At 46.3% G+C, this 16,248-nt stretch overlaps 2 protein-coding genes and 1 long non-coding RNA gene across 3 annotated transcripts in view; 1 reads left to right on the top strand and 2 right to left on the bottom strand.

Moving 5' to 3' along the window:
* NCBP1 (nuclear cap binding protein subunit 1) overlaps nucleotides 1-2,061 on the bottom strand; it is a 32,263-nt gene extending 30,202 nt beyond the window's left edge. Inside the window, exons 1-3 of the mRNA XM_076361819.1 lie at nucleotides 1,913-2,061; nucleotides 1,642-1,727; nucleotides 780-880 (exon numbers count right to left, since the gene is read on the bottom strand). Coding sequence (XP_076217934.1) covers nucleotides 780-880; nucleotides 1,642-1,727; nucleotides 1,913-1,946 — 221 coding nt within the window. The 5' untranslated portion in view covers nucleotides 1,947-2,061. The remainder of the gene's footprint in view (nucleotides 1-779; nucleotides 881-1,641; nucleotides 1,728-1,912) is intronic.
* Nucleotides 2,062-2,284: 223 nt separating this feature from the next.
* On the top strand, nucleotides 2,285-16,170 carry TSTD2 (thiosulfate sulfurtransferase like domain containing 2). The gene is made up of 9 exons (XM_076363299.1): nucleotides 2,285-2,389; nucleotides 2,628-2,950; nucleotides 4,025-4,133; nucleotides 5,788-5,913; nucleotides 7,861-7,966; nucleotides 9,378-9,496; nucleotides 10,153-10,311; nucleotides 11,270-11,408; nucleotides 12,757-16,170. Exons 1-9 carry the CDS (start codon nucleotides 2,285-2,287, stop codon nucleotides 13,014-13,016), a joined length of 1,446 nt encoding a protein of 481 aa, XP_076219414.1. The 3' UTR covers nucleotides 13,017-16,170.
* On the bottom strand, nucleotides 9,591-11,809 carry LOC143173172 (uncharacterized). The gene is made up of 3 exons (XR_012997483.1): nucleotides 11,732-11,809; nucleotides 11,318-11,571; nucleotides 9,591-10,299 (listed from the first exon to the last, which is right to left on the bottom strand). It is a non-coding gene; the product is annotated as an uncharacterized LOC143173172 (long non-coding RNA).
* Nucleotides 16,171-16,248: the final 78 nt, after the last annotated feature.

Genomic DNA, 16,248 nt, shown 5'->3' with positions numbered 1-16,248 from the left:
AATCATTTTTGTATGCATGTAAGCTAATCCTATACTTTCAGAAGTGTCTTACTGCTATAGGAAATAAAATGTACTATTTGCCTTATATTAACAACCATTGCTACAGAACAGATTCAAAGCATCTGCAATACCACAGCATAAGGTAGGGCTGGAACACTCTCCCTCTTCACCACACCCATCCTTCATACTTCTCTTGCCTACGGCCATAGACCCTGCACAACCCCTCCCTCAGACACCGCTCAGTGACCCTGATACAGGGCACCTCTGCTCCTGCACTTTGCTAGGGAGAGGAAGGAGAGCTGTCAGCCACCAGAGAGCTTGCTTTGAGCTCTTCGTGTTCCCAGCTCCCCTCCTCTAGAGAATGGGTTTATGAAGACACGAGCATCTCATTGCCAGAGAAGAGGAACAGGCAACGAGAAAACAGCACAGATAATAAGAATAAGTAAGTGTCAGCAGCCAATAGCTTCGGTGCTGTTAAGCATTTCATTGGGAAACAGGATATTGCCTAGCATCACCGCGTTCTCATTGCTACTGAAGAGCAGCTCTGTGGTCTCTTCTATCTGCTTTAAGCCTTTGTACACATTTCAAGTCAAAGTAATGTAAAGAGGTATTTTCCTTGAATTATACCTAGTACGTAATAAGCTTATTCCTCTATTTCTTTTGTTTGTAGCAAAACAAATGCAACGCTGTAACAGCACTCAGGAAGCTACCTTGAACACTTAAACTTATGCACAGAGAAGAAAGCACCTCCCAGATTCCCAGACCTCCTGCATACGTACACAGTACATAGTATTCTTAGTATCTTGCTTTTGTAATTTGGTAGATCAGCTTCCAAAACACCAGCTAGGCCCTCCAAGTTGCTCTCCAAAGATGAATTACTCTAAAATAAAAAAAATTTTTAAAAGTTTCATCATCAACCAGGCAATATGAATGAGCCCCTGAGTCTCACGTGGAAGACTAGGAAGTTGGGCAAGAGCATCCTTTCATGTCACCTCCTTTTTCAGAGCAACGATTCAGTTCCGTTAGCAGTAAAGAACCGCTTTCACTTGCCTGAAAGATGGAGCAACTACTCCTCAGAAGAGCTGCATCTGATCACCCACCTCCCCCACAAGGAACTCCAGTGCTCCCCTGGGATGCAAGATCTAACACTGCCTCAGGGACACCTTGGTAAAGCAGTTGAGCCTTGATTAATGATACAATATGAAATGAAACACCTTCTCAACTTGTTTTTCAGTGCACCACGGGTTTTGTCCTTATCCTTTTACCCCTCCTTCTATTAGCCTCAAATCCTGTCAGGACTTGAAACCTGTGCCACGGGCAGACCAAGTTAACTCCTCCACATCCTTGGCAGACTGGAGCCAGCAACAACATCCGCAGATACAAAGTGATAACTATTCACTGGCAGTTTATCATTGCTTGGAAGACAGAACACTATTATTTAAGCACTTGCCCGTTTTAGCACGTGGTTTTGCAAAAGCTGGCGACTTTCCAACTGCCTCATAAAAAAAATAATTTCTTCTTTCTGGGTGGTTACTACAGGCGAACCGCTAACGCACAACGTACGGGAATGCGGGGGAAATAACCCAACTTTAACTTTCTCGAACAGCCGCCCGGGCCCCGGCCGGGAGGCGGCCCGCCTACCTTCTCTCCCACCCTGCAGATGAGCGACTCGAGCCTCTCCTCGATCTCCGACGGCTCAGACGTCCTCCGCCTCTTGTGGGGCTGCCCTGCTCCAACACACCGAACACACCGTTACCACCAGAGAGCCCCCGCCCCGGACGCCCCCCATCCCGCCCAAAGCCCCCTCCCGCGGCGGGACGGTCCGGCCCGGCCTGCACCGCCCCCGCCACCTCGGGGGGGCGCAGGTGGGGATGGGGGGGGCGGCCGGCGGGAGGGCTGCCGCGGCGCTCACCGTCGCTGTCGTCGCTGTGCCGCCGCCGCGACATGGCGCAAGGCGGGGAGAGGCGAGGCGGGGACCGGCGGAAGAGCGGCGGGGACCGGCGGAAGAGCGGCGGCCGCGCCAAGCCGGGACACCTCGCGCGGGCCAGAGGGGAGCGCGGTCCTTCAACCGCCCGCTTCCGGCCCGCCGCACCTCTGCTTCCGGGACAAAGGGCGCGCGGCGCGGCGCCTCTCTGCCCGCCGCTCCGTGATGCGCGCGCGGGCCCGGAGGACTTCCGGGGCAGCGGGGCCGGGCGGTGCTGGGGGGGACCGGCGCGAAGAGGAAGCCGGGCGTTTTCCGGGCGACGGGGCCCCGCCCCGCCCCGCCCGGCCGCCCGAGGCGGAGATGGTGCCGGGCGAGGCGCCGCCGCCCGGCCCGGGGTCGCCGCGGGGCAGTGCCGCGGCCGAGGCGGTCGCCGCCAGGAAGCAGCGCGCCTTCGCCCGGAGGAAGGTGGGCTGGTGCCGGCCGCCCGGGTTTGTGGCCCGCCCTGGTCTGAGGCCCGCGGCTGGCGCCGCCGGCGGGAGCAGCTGCCCTCGGGTCGTGGGGAGGGGGTCGGCGTTTCCCTGGGTGGGCTCGCTGCGGGGCCGCGGCGGACCTCGAGGCCGGTCTCCCGGCCCGGGGGGCGGTGGGCGGGTCGCGGACGGCAGCGGGAGCGCCGGTAACGGGTGGCGCTTGTGGTGCGTTTCAGGCCTTTTCCCTGTTCGTCAAAGCAAAGGAGGTGCCGGCCGCAGCCCGGTGTCCCGCCGGCGGAGAGGGCGTGCGGTGGCGGTGCTGCCGGCTGGCCTTTGAAGAGCTCTCCGGCATTCACAGGCATGTGGCCCTGCAGCACACCGGAGACATCGGGCAGCAGGCGGGCCTGACTGCAAAGCAGGCAGCTGCTGAAGTGAGCCCCTCGAGCGTCCCGGCTCCTGCGGGCAACGCAGACGGGCTGAATGGGCACTCTCGTAGCAGTCCTGAGATCTCCTGTACACTCCCAGACACAAGCCATGTTAGCTATGATGATCTGACAAGGTAAGAAAGTCCCTCAGCAGTTTGGAGGACCGGTGCTGGCCGGGAGTGGGGTGTTGGCCTGCTTGCACTTTACATGGTCTTCTGACAGTACTACTTTTCATTCTTATGATGTTCAGTCAAGTGACGCTTTGAGATATAGAACGAGTCTTCCCTGATACTCTCTTAGATCTTCGGATGCTTTGGATACCTTCCTGAGATACTTCTTTAGATCAGCAGGTGTAGGTACCCTCCAGGAGTCACTTGGTTTATTTGGATTCCTTTCACAACTGCTCACGCCTGTACAAAACATGCAAATTACCACTGTGCTGATAAAGAAGTAGATATGCTGCATTTTTTTGATGGTAAAGGTGGGAACTTGGGAGGATTGAACTATCAGAGCTATATCATCCCATGCTGTTAAAGCAGACCTGTACAGGTGTTACTCGATGGCTTAGATCTGGAAGTAAGGACGGACTGTAACAGAAAAGAGCAGAACAGCAGGGTCTGCTCTGCGCAGGTCCCTTTGCTCGTTCAAGTACCTTAAGGGCTCGTTAGCGATGAATAAATAGGTTCACAAAAGTGTTTCTGATTGTGCGAGAGTTCGGCTTGTGCTGCTCAGAATGCAGGCACACACAACCTCACTGAAAATTGAAAAATTGAAATTTGAAATTTAGATTGCTCAACCACTTGAATTTTCAGTGTACGAGTTTGTCAAATTAAGCATTTGATGGGACACTTGTATGCACAGAAAACAGCAGTTCTTGTGTCTTGTGTGTTGAGAGAAACTTGAGTAGAGCACACTGTAGGTCGCTGGCAGAGATGACCCATGCAGCACAGATGAGTTCATTTTGTAACCAGTCCCAACAACTAGGAATGTGGGAGCTTTTTTTAGTTCATATTCTTTCTCTTTGAAATAACTCAAACCCAGCAGTGCTGATCCCTCCAAAGTTTGTTTTGTTTTGTTTTGTTTTTCTCCCCACATCTGCCAGAAGAAAGTTGTCTGCTTTTTGAATGGTTACTGCTAATAGTATATTTTTGTGCTTTCAACCCTAACATCCTTTTCCTCTTTGTTCATCTTTGCCATGCTATGGACAGCAAGGTGGGAGAAGTACTTCTCTATTACTGTTACTGTGAGGTGAAGGATCCAGAGAAACTGTGTGCTTGGCAAAAGGCTCTGTGCCAGCATCTGCATCTCACTGGCAAGGTGAGGTTTTAAGCAATGGTTGTATTCTTAAAAAAAATCTTTACTTGGTGCAGGACAATGGGGCATGTGGAGAACCAAGTGTTTTGAACCAGAAGGTGCTAGTCTGTTACGATCCCGTTAAGAAAGGCACTCAGACTCTGTAAAAATGCTATTTAAGAGCTAACGCTACAAAGAAAAAGAAAATACAGATAATCTTTTATGCCTTTCGATGCTGGGAACCCTGAGTTGTGCAGCATTGAGCGAGCCTCTGATCCACGCACAGCACACTGTGCAGACCCTGTCCTTGCAAGGGTTACCCTACTTCCATCATTCAAACTGTTGCAGATTTTTTTTTTTTTACAGGAAAACAAGTCTTTTCAGTACTCCTGCTGTCAAACAGAAAGGATATTCATATGAGAACTTCTTGATGCACTTTTAGATAAAGGCAAGGACATGCAGGTGGCATAATCACTGGTATCAACGGGGAGCTGCGTGCAGGGTTATCGGGCTGGGTTTATCCTGCTGCTAAAGGATACGTGCAGCACAACACAGGCTGAAGGCCAAGCTGGAGGTGCAGCACAGTGCGGCATGGGTCTGGGCTTGCTCTGGTTAACTGTTACGTGTATCACTAACTCCTCAACGCGCAATGGTCTTCCAGTCAGAATCACTACACTGAGCTGTAATCCATAGTGTCAGGAATGAGACAAGAGCAACCGACACCTTAGACCACACCGTAGGATAGCAGTGCTCATTTCTGTACCGAGTCTGTTCTTTTCATTCCTGGCAGATTAGACCAAATGAGGTGTCATTTACATCTAGCTGGCCTCTTGAGGCTAGGGTGGGCAAAGGTGAATTTTAGCCTCATGAAGCTGATGTTCTAGGCTATCTGTGGGGAGAAGGATTTTTCAAGATGGCAACTCAGAGCAGGAAACTACTTTTATCTTTGACTTGTCTTCCTAAATAGCTTCTTTTTCTTTGCCAATGGTAGGCACCTTCCCAGTTCTACATCAGCACAGGTCTGGGGGTGAAATGTCCTGATGCATTCATTCCTTTTTTTGCTCAGCTGTCTTGTCTGGTAGTTGGTATTTTTCTCTTTTTTTTTTTTTTTTTTTCCTCATCTCCAAGACAGGTACAGCATTTGCCTTCTCAACCGGTTGTTTTTTTCCTTGCCTCTTATATTCAGTCTTTTTTTTTTTTTACCACTTCAGAGTTTTTGTTCATTTGTCAGTGCTGGAGATAAAATGACTCGCACTGAAATTTCATATTACATGCAATATTATGCATATTCACATTTTTCCTTTCAGCTGTGTGAGTCATTGGGCACAACCCATTGTTCTTCCTGAGGCAGACTTCCAGTGGGAATTTTAATGCTGACTGCAGGATTTGCTTGTTAACCAGTTAGCATTTCTGTTTATTGCACAAACTTTTCTGACTGTCTTGATGTCATTCTTTTGAAATGGCTCAAAAGTGATTACTGGGGTTTTATTCCTGTTTTATTTACTGTCATCTTTATGTTCAACTTCAGTATAACCTTCTTTTCCTTCCTTCCTCAGTAGTCTCTTTTCTGGACATACTTGTGTGTCTGCCTTTTGTCACCCAGTCATATTTTGCGAATTTCACTGAGATCTGTTTTTGCTGTTACTAAGCCTTAGCCCCAGCTTCTCTTCTCTTCTAGGTACGAGTTGCTTCAGAAGGGATTAATGGGACAGTTGGTGGAAGCAAAGTAGCTACCAATCTCTACATTGAAGTTATGCTTTCCCAGCCTCTGTTCAAAGACATTTTGTGTCAAGAGGATTTCAAGGTATGAAAAAATAATTTCTACATAGGCATTGTTAATGAAGGACATTTAATTTTTGAGAAATAAGCACATTGCTTCTTGATAGTATTACTTTTGCTCTAGCAGTTCTGCTCTCCCAGCACTGATCTAAGCCAAGGGTTACTAACCTTACTTTGTTTAGATATCTCTGCTGGTTTTCACCAGCACTAGCAATTATCACGAGCAGTGATAGCAGCTGCTACAAGCTTTGGCAGCTATGGGTGTAGCTGTAAAGCCCCCCATAGGGGTGAATGAGGGAGTGTGCTTCAGCCCCACCATTCTTCAACAAGCATTTACTCCAACTTCACTGCCAAAACCAAGGCATCACAACGTACACCTACCCAAGCGAACTATTCCCACAGTCTCTTCTTCACCCTGATTTGAGATCCTTGCCTAGAAGCCTACTGGTTTAGGTTCGCACAGGCTTTGGTGTGCGTATAGGTGCACTGTCAGTTCCATGAACTGGATGTCTTCTAGAGAAAGTACACAGGCAGAGTCAAGAGGTCTCTCCCTACTCCAGTTAGTGCCTGACTGGAGGGAGAGTGAGGTGCTAACTTCTGCTTGAGCCTGAGCATATGTGCTGATTGCTGTCTTCAGATGGTGATGGCAGCTGTGGCTGGCACCATATGGCACTCTGGTAGGCTTTTGCTGCCCCAGCACTGTAGGTACTGCTTTCTCTGTGAGGAAGGAAAGCTGCTACTTTTATAGCATTTTTGTCTTCCACACAGTTTTATTTGCAGGGAGTACTATTTTTTTTCCTCCATAAATAACTAGATCAAAGGAATTAGTGAAACTTGTGAAACTCAGATCCCATGTAGAGCTACAGTGCTGATTCTGTCTTAGCTTTTTAACTGTTGTGCTTGGCTGAATGTCAAGAGTAAATGTGACCTGTTAGTTGCAGTCATGTGTAGATGCAAAAACAGAACAGGGATGGAATTTTACCTTGACCTTGGCAAAACCTCCAACCCTGCATGATCTCTCTGGACATCAACATTCATGCATTAGTACATGTTGGTATTTTCTGTCTCTCAGTTCCTCTGCATACTGCGTACCCAAGTAAGTGGGGATTTCAGGTCCCTATGCCATGGAGAGATGGGCATAGAAGAGTCAAAATTGCACTTGGGGCTATGAAAATATTCACTGGCCGCTGTAGTTGCTGCAGACTGATTTCCGTGATAGCTGGGACAGTGCTGCACAGCACTGCACTTTTGAGTGTTTATGTGCTTGATAGTGCCTAAGCCACGTTTTGAGGCTCAGCCCTGCAGAAATTCTCACTTCCTGTTGCTTGCAGTGGGCGTGCCTACCAAAAAGGGCTTGCCGAGACCTCCAAAGGGGAAATCCTGCGCTTGAGTTTGGGGGGGGTGGGTGGTGTCAGACTCCACTGTTAAACCTTGAGCCTGGCTGACCTCCCATATGTCTCTCACGCCCATGAACTGCAGTTCCCATCGCACACGTCATGACTGGAGGCCTAGCTGTGCTTGTGTCGGGCATCAGAGGAGCTGAAGAGAACTGCAGGGCCAGATGTCTCAACACGATCTGATACTGGAGGAGGTTATTTAATATTCCTGTCAGGGTCAGCATGCTCTGTGGGGGCCTTGACTTTCTCATGATAGGTGCTAGTGACATTGTTTCTGACTAAGATCTGTTCTCCTTCCCACTCCTTGGTGACTCCGCACTTCATGCCAAATGGTGCCTGTCTCACCTTCAGAGTAGTCATTGGGCCTAAGACACCTGTCTGCCAGGTTGCGGTAGGGTTCCACTGCCTAAACCTCGGGATTTAGAGTGTGGATTTCAATGAGAGAGACGTTTCTTTCCCCCAGCCACTGAGACACTTTCATATTCTAGTGAGTTGGAGAAATTAAAGTGAGTGGGTAATTTTAATCTTGACACCTGGCAAATTTTGGTGGATTGTTTTTGTGTTTAATTTCTTAGAGCAGTGCAGGAGGAGCTCACTGTTTCCCAGACCTTCGAGTTGGAGTGTTCAAAGAAATTGTACCTATGGGCATTGATCCAAAGATAGTGTCTTATAAAGAAACTGGTAAGTTGATTTAATGAAAAATAAAGCCTCTCACCCAAGTGAGAGGTAAGTGAAGAATAAAGTACCTTCATCAAAAACATTTCCTTCTGCACAGTGGCCAGGACACAGGAGAAGTAGATATGGAAATTGATTTCTTACTGGTAGTCAAAAGTTACTGGTGCAGGGGATTTGCTGGCCCAGGTTTTGGTTTGCTAAGTGTTTAGCTGCCTCAAAAAACTTTAGAATTAACTTTCTGTTTTGTGGGAAACAGTAATAGTTCAAATGACATCAAGCAGTTACCTTGTTTTGGTGTAGGGACGTACCTTGTGCTTTAGTCAGGGAGCAAGTCATTGGACACCTGCTAAAGGCAGATGTAAGGTGAAACTATGTATGATGGTTAGGAAAGACATTTCAATGCATGAATATATTCATATTTGTTCTAAGTATTCTGTAGGTGCTTGAGACTGCTGAGAAATTATACCATATAAAGAGCTCCAATGCTCTCGTGGTTAGCTTGCAGTAAGAACCAAGTTGTATAGGATGAGCTTTCCATGGAATCTTCTTGTGGATCCAGTGGATTCTCGTGCTGAGAGGTTTTTTTTTTTAAGAAAATGCTAGAATCCTGCTGAAGCTTACTGTTAAGTATATACATGTTCCTATGTTAGGGACTGCTGACCTGGCTTTACTTGTGTGGAAGTTAACAGCCATACTCCTGCCTTTTATACTAAAGCAGAGCCATGTTCTACATCAGGTTCATGCAACTCCCCTAACACAGGCTGCATTTGTTTTCTGCTACCTGTAGCTGTTCAGTATGGATTATGCCCGATAAGATGTTACTGGCTATGCATCTGCTATGAGGACACTTACACAGGTGGTAAGCAGGAGAACAGCAAATAGCAATTAACAGACCAGTTCGGGGCTTTTTTTGGGAGTCCTAGGTCCTGAGCAACCTGAAAGCTGAGAAACTTTATGTAAATTGAAGTTGTACTGAAAGTAGTACATGCTTATGGAAATTTTCCATTTTTATCAGCAGAGAAGAGCTTAATTGAAAAAATTTGCATTTCTGCACCTCCAAATGTAATGAAAGATAAGCAAAGGGAAGGGAAACATTTTTCATTCTTTTACAACTGTAAGAGTTGCTAGGGAGACATAACAAAGATCATAGAGACAGATGCCTGTCTGCTGCTTCTTCTGTCGTGTGGAACAGTGTTGTGTTTTCTTTCATTTGTCAATAGGAAGCCAAACATGGATAAACTTGGCTGGTTGAGTTGGGATGAAAAAGTCTGTGAACCGTCACAGAAAATTTTTGTTTGGAAATCTGAGGAGAATCTGGATCAGCGAGATCTTACATAACATTGTTTTGTAGTTCTGCTTCTCACTTCTTTCTCTTTTTTTTCTTTTTTTTTTTTTTTTTTTTTTTTTTTTGTTAAAGGAATCCATTTATCCCCTCAGGAATTCCATAGAGAAGTAGAACAGTATTTGTCTCAGGCCAGTCAAGGACAAAGCGATACCATCTTGCTGGACTGTAGGAACTTCTATGAAAGTAAAATAGTAAGTGTTGTTTGCCTGCTTTTTGCAGTGTGTTACAGGTGCTCGGGGTAAGCATTTCACATTGTGAGGGTGTTAACCTTACTGGAAGAAGAGATTCCATATTCCAGATTGGCTGTAATATGTACAAAGTTCAGTTTAGTAATAAATACTAGACACAAGCAGCAGAGGACCTGCTCAGCGACAGAGCATGGAGCCTGCCCGGCTAAGTGCTTATACAGCTTGGGGCAGGTAGAAGACAAAGTGGTCCATACAACATTAGCAGTGAATGCCATATAGTTTGAAGTAAAAGTAAGATAGTTTGTAACGATGTTTTCCAGCATTTTTGCCTTGTCCTTTATGTCAAAAAGAATAGGGGCATCCTGCTGTCACACGCACCAGCCCTCCTGCACTGTTGTGGCTCATCCTCTCTCTGACAGTTCTGTCTTGCTTAGCTCCCTGTTTTATGTTTGGATGAGGAGATATGCTGTGTCCAGAATCCTCTTACAGGTTTTAACAGGTACTTTGATGCATAAATGCAGCTGAGGAAATGCCTAAAGCGGCCACAGTGAGCTGAATGTTCTGGCCCAAAGGTTTGTTACTTCCTGTAGTTCGAGGCACGGACTTTACCATGTAAGACTGCTTGTAATCAGTTGCATGGCCATCTGTTGTTACTGCAGGGACGTTTCCAGGGCTGTCTGGCTCCAGATATCAGGAAGTTCAGCTATTTTCCCAGCTATGTAGATGAAAACCTGGAGCTTTTTAAAGACAAGCGTGTCCTGATGTACTGCACAGGAGGGATTCGTTGTGAAAGAGGCTCTGCTTACCTACGGAGCAAGGTGAGATGTCATTCTGAGGGCACAAGTGTTGGGGAGTTCAGACTGCTTTAAGGGCAGCTGTCTTTTCTTTTGCTGGTAAATTCTTACTGAGCACAGACTGCTCAATGAACAGGTGGGGAGATAAATGTCTCTGACGCACGTTTGCCTCATGCTGTCTGTCAAGGACGTGGGTAGTTTAATGCAGCTCAGGATGATCTGCATGGACTAGTGTCACAGCAGTGATTGCTCTGTGAAAATAATTATATAACCCATTTGCTGAGAAGAGGTATTTGTAAGTCTGCCCTGCCCATTATAGCAGTGTTTTAGGAGGTCTTGAGAGCATTCTGCGGTGTTTCCACAAGCTCTGTCTAGGTTATGTTCTGTGGCCATTACTGCACAGCTTGAGCATCTCAGAGTGGTGAAAATCAGCCAGTCAGTGCTTTCCCAGTGTTGTGGAATTAAATCCAGCACACTGCATTGTTCTAATTGTGCTTTCCATCCCACTCTTCTCCTGGATCCTTCCCTCAAGGAGCAAGGGGAAGCACACATGTATGTTCTCCAGAGATTTAAACCTTGATTTTTTTTTTCTTTGCTGCACCAGTGTGAACCCTGAGGAAATTATGCTCCTGCTAACAGCTCACTACATAAAAAGAGAATAAGCAGCAGTTCACAGAGGTTGAAAAGCGTTTGATCTGTGATGCAGCAAACCTCCCTCAGCTGAGGAGGTTACTAGCCTTTTTTTGACTGTAATATTAAATGCACATTTGGGTTCATGTCAACAAGTCAGCATTGTGGAGCTGCCCAGTAATCCCTGGTGGCACTGCCTAGAGTTGTGGGTGCACATGGTGCCATCTGATGGTCACTGAGAAATTGCTGCTTTTCGTTGACCCCTGGCATTTACAACATTTGCTTTGGGAACTCTGGCACACCACCACTGCTGCTGTCTCCTTCAGCTTTTCTGCTAATGTGCTTTAAACAGGCAGCGTGCAGAGAGGTTTACCAGCTAAAAGGTGGAATTCACAAGTACCTGGAAGAGTTTCCAGATGGATTCTACAGGGGAAAGCTGTTTGTGTTTGATGATCGTTACGCCATTTGTTCCAATGAAGACATCATCTCAGGTAGGACTAGATAATGTAAGTGCAGAAGGCTGGGAAGCTATTGCAATTGTTTCCACAGGGATGTGCAGAATAGGGGCAGCCAAACTGGTCTGTGTAGTTCTTCCTCATACTCGCTTTGATCTTTTAGTGCCGTCACTTTTCACGATGATCATCAACTCTATGGCTTTAAAACATAAAACAGAAATGAGAGAAAAGGGGGTCACTAAACAGAGTTCCCTAAAACTGGGGCAGTAAAAGGAAGCATCCCCTGCAGAACAGCTGCTGTTATGAGCCATCTGCAGCTATGGAGATGTATGTCAAGCACTACTGCTGTTGATACCCACTTGTTGCCCACAGAGCTGATGAGGCTGTGGTTGGCCAAGTGACCGAAGCATTAAATAGTTCTCCTGCTGTCAGCTCTTCTCTGCTCCAGTAATCTCACAGAACATCAGCACAGACTGCCAGGCACTGGGAGAGTGGTGGCACTGAGTTCTACAGCACTTCTGTTATTTTCATGCTTTAAAAGCTTCTGTAGCCTGTAGAATTTCAGTGACCTCTAGTTGAAGTTGTTAAGAACATTGCCTGGTCTTCTGGCTGGGGTCGCTCTTCAGATATTGCAAATGAAATACCTGTTTCCTTCTTCTCAGTTGCCAGGTACAAACAGATGGAATTTTGCTCTAGCCTTTTTTAGGAAGCAGTGCTGGTTTTTCTCTGAGTTGGTAACTTTTTGAGCATAACCTCCCATTCCTCCTCTGCAATTACCGTATACGTCTTGAAGGTGCCTGGCTTGGTGTAGAAACAGAATGCACTCTGGATACATCACAGCCATCCCTACAGAAGTTTCAAGGGGAAGTGTTGGGGTAGGCACCTTCTTGATGGTACAGCTAAACTGGGCTGTAGCTTTCAGTTAAAGGGCTAAAACCTGTCTGATGTTGTGGAAGGACTCTACCGGGACTGCAAATGACACCCCATCTGCACAAGCCATTGCTTTTAGGTGGAAGGAAGTCCCATGGCACCCCCTTCCCCAGCAGGCAACGTTCCTGCATACTGGCTTAATTACCACCAGCATCTCTTTCTTCTTCTCTTGGCAGCAAGAATCTTTAAATCTGTCTGATTGGAACTAGAGGAAGCACTAGTGAGCACTTTTTCCTTGTCCTGAGAGACAGCTGTCCTAAGTTTTTTACATCAAAATCAAAAGTTTAAAAATTAACTAGGTTCTAGAAGATCAAGCTAAAGCAGGAATTAAAAACCTGGAAGACAATAGATAGCCACTTAAATGAGATGCAGACCCCTGGTGCCACGGAGAACCCTCTGCAAGGGACAGATGGGGCAAGTGGGTGTTAACTTTCTCTTTCCCTCCTCCCTCCAGCATGCAGATACTGTGGGACACTGTGGGACCAGTATAAACTTTGTTCCAGCCAGCACTGCCGGCAGCTTGTCCTGACATGTCCAAGTTGTCGCAACAAAGGTCTTACAGCTTGCTGTCCTGTTTGTCAAGAGAAAGAGCTCAAGGTGACTTCAAGGGCTTCAGGACAGACACTTAAGGAGGAATGTGAATGTACAAGGAAACGGCCAAGGGTACCTATTGAACATGTCTCACAAAGGACACTGGACGCAGGAAAAGATTAAGCTGTTTCATTAGCTAATCTGACACGTGCTAATGTGAAGGGCTTCTGTAACCAGATCCCTGTTATTCAGTTAGGTTTGGAAATCATGAAAATGTGTTGGCTTGGAAAGTCTTGTTCATACGCTGCCTTTAAGCCTAGAGTATGCCCTGAAAACCATCCATTACTTGACCGTAAATTACCAGAGTGCCCAACCCATCACGAGCACTACAGGATTCCTCTCCCTGGGTACAGTCTTGTAGTGTGGCCTCTACCATGGGGATTTTGCAGCAGAGTATGTGTGGTGGGACACAGCTACTCACAATTCAAAAGACACTGAAGGGACATAAGAACAATTCCATTCTTTTCCTCCTGAAAGGAGATGGATCTGTCCGACCTCTCCATGATCATGTGTTTGCTTCAATAGCTAGTGCTAGGGTGTGAAAACAGCAGATGTATCAGTTGGGTGTGGGTACGTGACCGGATTAGAGGTGAAGATACTTTCCATGTACACACCATCTGCCTGCGTCTCTTGCTTTATACCAGTGAGAAGCAAGGGGTAGTTACCTGAAGTCACTGACTTGGCTCCTGTGTAAAACTGGCTGAAGGCAGCATAAGGACCCCTCTTGTAACTGGAGCAAAGGCCCACAGATACTGTCTGCCCAGCCATACGTGCTGTGTGTGACCTGTAGGATGAATAGCAAAAGTAATCCTCATTCCAGTGCTCTGTCTCCCTGGGAACTGTTGTTTCCCTCAGCTTGTCAGTACATGAAATATCCAGGGCTCAGCTCTGCTTGCACTAGAAAAAAAACGACAGCTTGAAGCATGTTGAAATGGAGACACACAGAGAGGGGAACACAGAGACTGTCAAAATACCAGCATTATGGCACTGGAAGTGATGCTGACATGTGCATAAATGTCAGCAACACCTGTAAAGACACTGCAAGATCCTTTATCCAAGTTAAATAATTCAAGATTTGGGGAGCATTTGTGCTTTGTAAACATGAGTTGAGTTCTTCAAAAGCTGTGAGATGTTAATGCCATTTCCAGCTCCTATTAGTGGAGAAATTGTCTTTGAATTTGAAGGGATCCACAGCATATGAGCTCAGAATACTTCTCCGCCTGCTGCTTTGTGTGCCTGATGCTGTAGAATGTACAGAAAGGTTTTATTAATAGTGTAGAAGATGTGTCTTGACTGAAAAATGTCTTTGAAACTTACTGTCATTCTTGGTACTAAATAGTAGTCGTTAGGAAATCAAAATCACCTACTGGTTTGTTGGGGCTTTTTACTGGCAACTGCTTTTAAAAGCAAGAAAACAGTTTACTCAGGTTTCTGCAGTTGCTTAATGACAGTTAGGGCAATGTTATTTTCATATAGATTATAACTTTCTCCCACAGTGCTACGAATTCAGCAAGGCCTCATTGTTGGCTTGACTAGCAACTTAAAGACATGGGCGTTGGTTCCATTAAAGCCATGGCAAGCATTTCTTCTTACCTCCAGTATTGCTCCTGTGAAATCAACGGTTCAGCAACTGTCTTTATGACTGTTCCTTTCATGAAGCAAAACTTTGAAACTTACGAATGTCTCCTTTGCGAATCTTTCTAGGATGGTATTTAATAGTAAACCTGTGCACAATCCATACTGGAGAAGAAATTGGAAAATTCCCATCAGTAGACATCTTCAGCAGAAGTCTAAGCTGTACCCATGGTCCCCTGGCATCTTGCCTCCCAAGTTTTGCTGGCCAGTTAACCTCTGTGCTTTTGAGGACTGGAATATTTGTGGAAAAATATGCAAGCTCTACTTGCAGGCCTGGGCTAGAGCACTGATGGGAGTGCCCCAACTTGCATATTATGCTCTCTCTTTTCTTCATGTATTAGGATAAAAAGAACACAAATTTTATAATTCAGTCTTATCAGCAAGTCTGGAACACTGTAATCTATTTGGAATGCTGTTTCTATATCACTTATCAGTACAGAATGGCAACAACTATATTTTCTATGTAAACTTCTGAAACTCCTATGATGATAAATAACTTTTAGTGCTTCCATCATAACTTTTAAAGAACTGCACAAATACACTTCACCTGTATGTTGGAGGTGCTTAATTCTGCAGAGGTAAATGCTGAAACCTAGCTAGCTGTCTGCCATGTGGTAGACCTGGCTACAAGGTACAATTCTCCTGAGAGCTCCTGGCAGCTGGAGATTCTACCTCAAAGGCAGAGGGGAGCCATGGGGCCTCTTCTGGTCCTTGCTGCACTAAGGCAAGGGAGAAGGGTTTGAGATGGAGGCCCATAAAGCCAGGTTCCCTCTGCTGCAGAGAGGGGCCAGGGGTAAGAGACGTCCTTAGCCTCCCTCTTGCAAGTTAGCCCATGAGCAGCTTCTGTATCCTGGCTTCTGGATTAGTTTTGTCAGGTTAATACAAATAAGGACTTGCCATGTGAAATGCTGTGTGGTGGGATTCAGGCACCTCCGTGGTAATGCCTGAGAGAAGGCACATTAGCTCCAGGAGAGGCGAGAGTTAAGCAGGATTGGCTGTGACTGCCAGATGCTGCAGTCAGCAGATGGCTTTTTCCCCTTTTTCTGGAGAGCTGCTGGGACAGTGATCCATTTGCTCCTAAATATCACCATTTTGTAGCTCCATCGCTGCACAGCTCAATGCCTTTCACCACAAAGCCTGATGCCTCTCAGCACAGCCTCTCTCTGCTGCACAGCTTTCAGCTCTCACATGCATCTTTCAGCAAAGTGGCTCTATAAGGATCAACTGAGGAACCTGGAGTAATCGTGCCAGCTTAATATACATTTGGGCTGCATGGTTAATTTGGATGCTGCTACAGTGAAACACAGGACAAGGTTCTTGCTTTTTTTTTTCCTTTTCTTTTTAAGAGCTTTTTTTTTTTATTCAGGAAAAAATGCTCTTGTAGTATCCATAGTAGTGCTCCCTGCTCTGCAGATGCATCTCCTTGTGCGTCTGGGTTTCTTAGCGCCATCAGGATTTCCCAGGATAAGATTCATTTATGTTCTTCTGAAGCCAACGGAAGAGCTGAGCCTGTACCATGCAAATCTGAGTGGATGGCTCAGCTGAAACTGTGTGTCTCTGGTTTGATGATTTAGTTGACCGTTTTGAAGTCTTCATAGTGCATATGGAAGAAGGAGGCTGTCTGCCAGTTTCTTTTTTTTTTTTAAATACATTTTCAAGTATTTTTCCTCTGTATTCTTTTCATTTTCTGGTATGGAACTTGCAGGGTGGGGGGAAGAAG

Source organism: Aptenodytes patagonicus, chromosome Z, assembly GCF_965638725.1.
Source record: "Aptenodytes patagonicus chromosome Z, bAptPat1.pri.cur, whole genome shotgun sequence".
Lineage (NCBI taxonomy): Eukaryota > Metazoa > Chordata > Aves > Sphenisciformes > Spheniscidae > Aptenodytes > Aptenodytes patagonicus.
The sequence above is the reverse complement of the archived record's forward strand: the minus strand, read 5'-3'. Positions and strand labels throughout refer to the sequence as shown.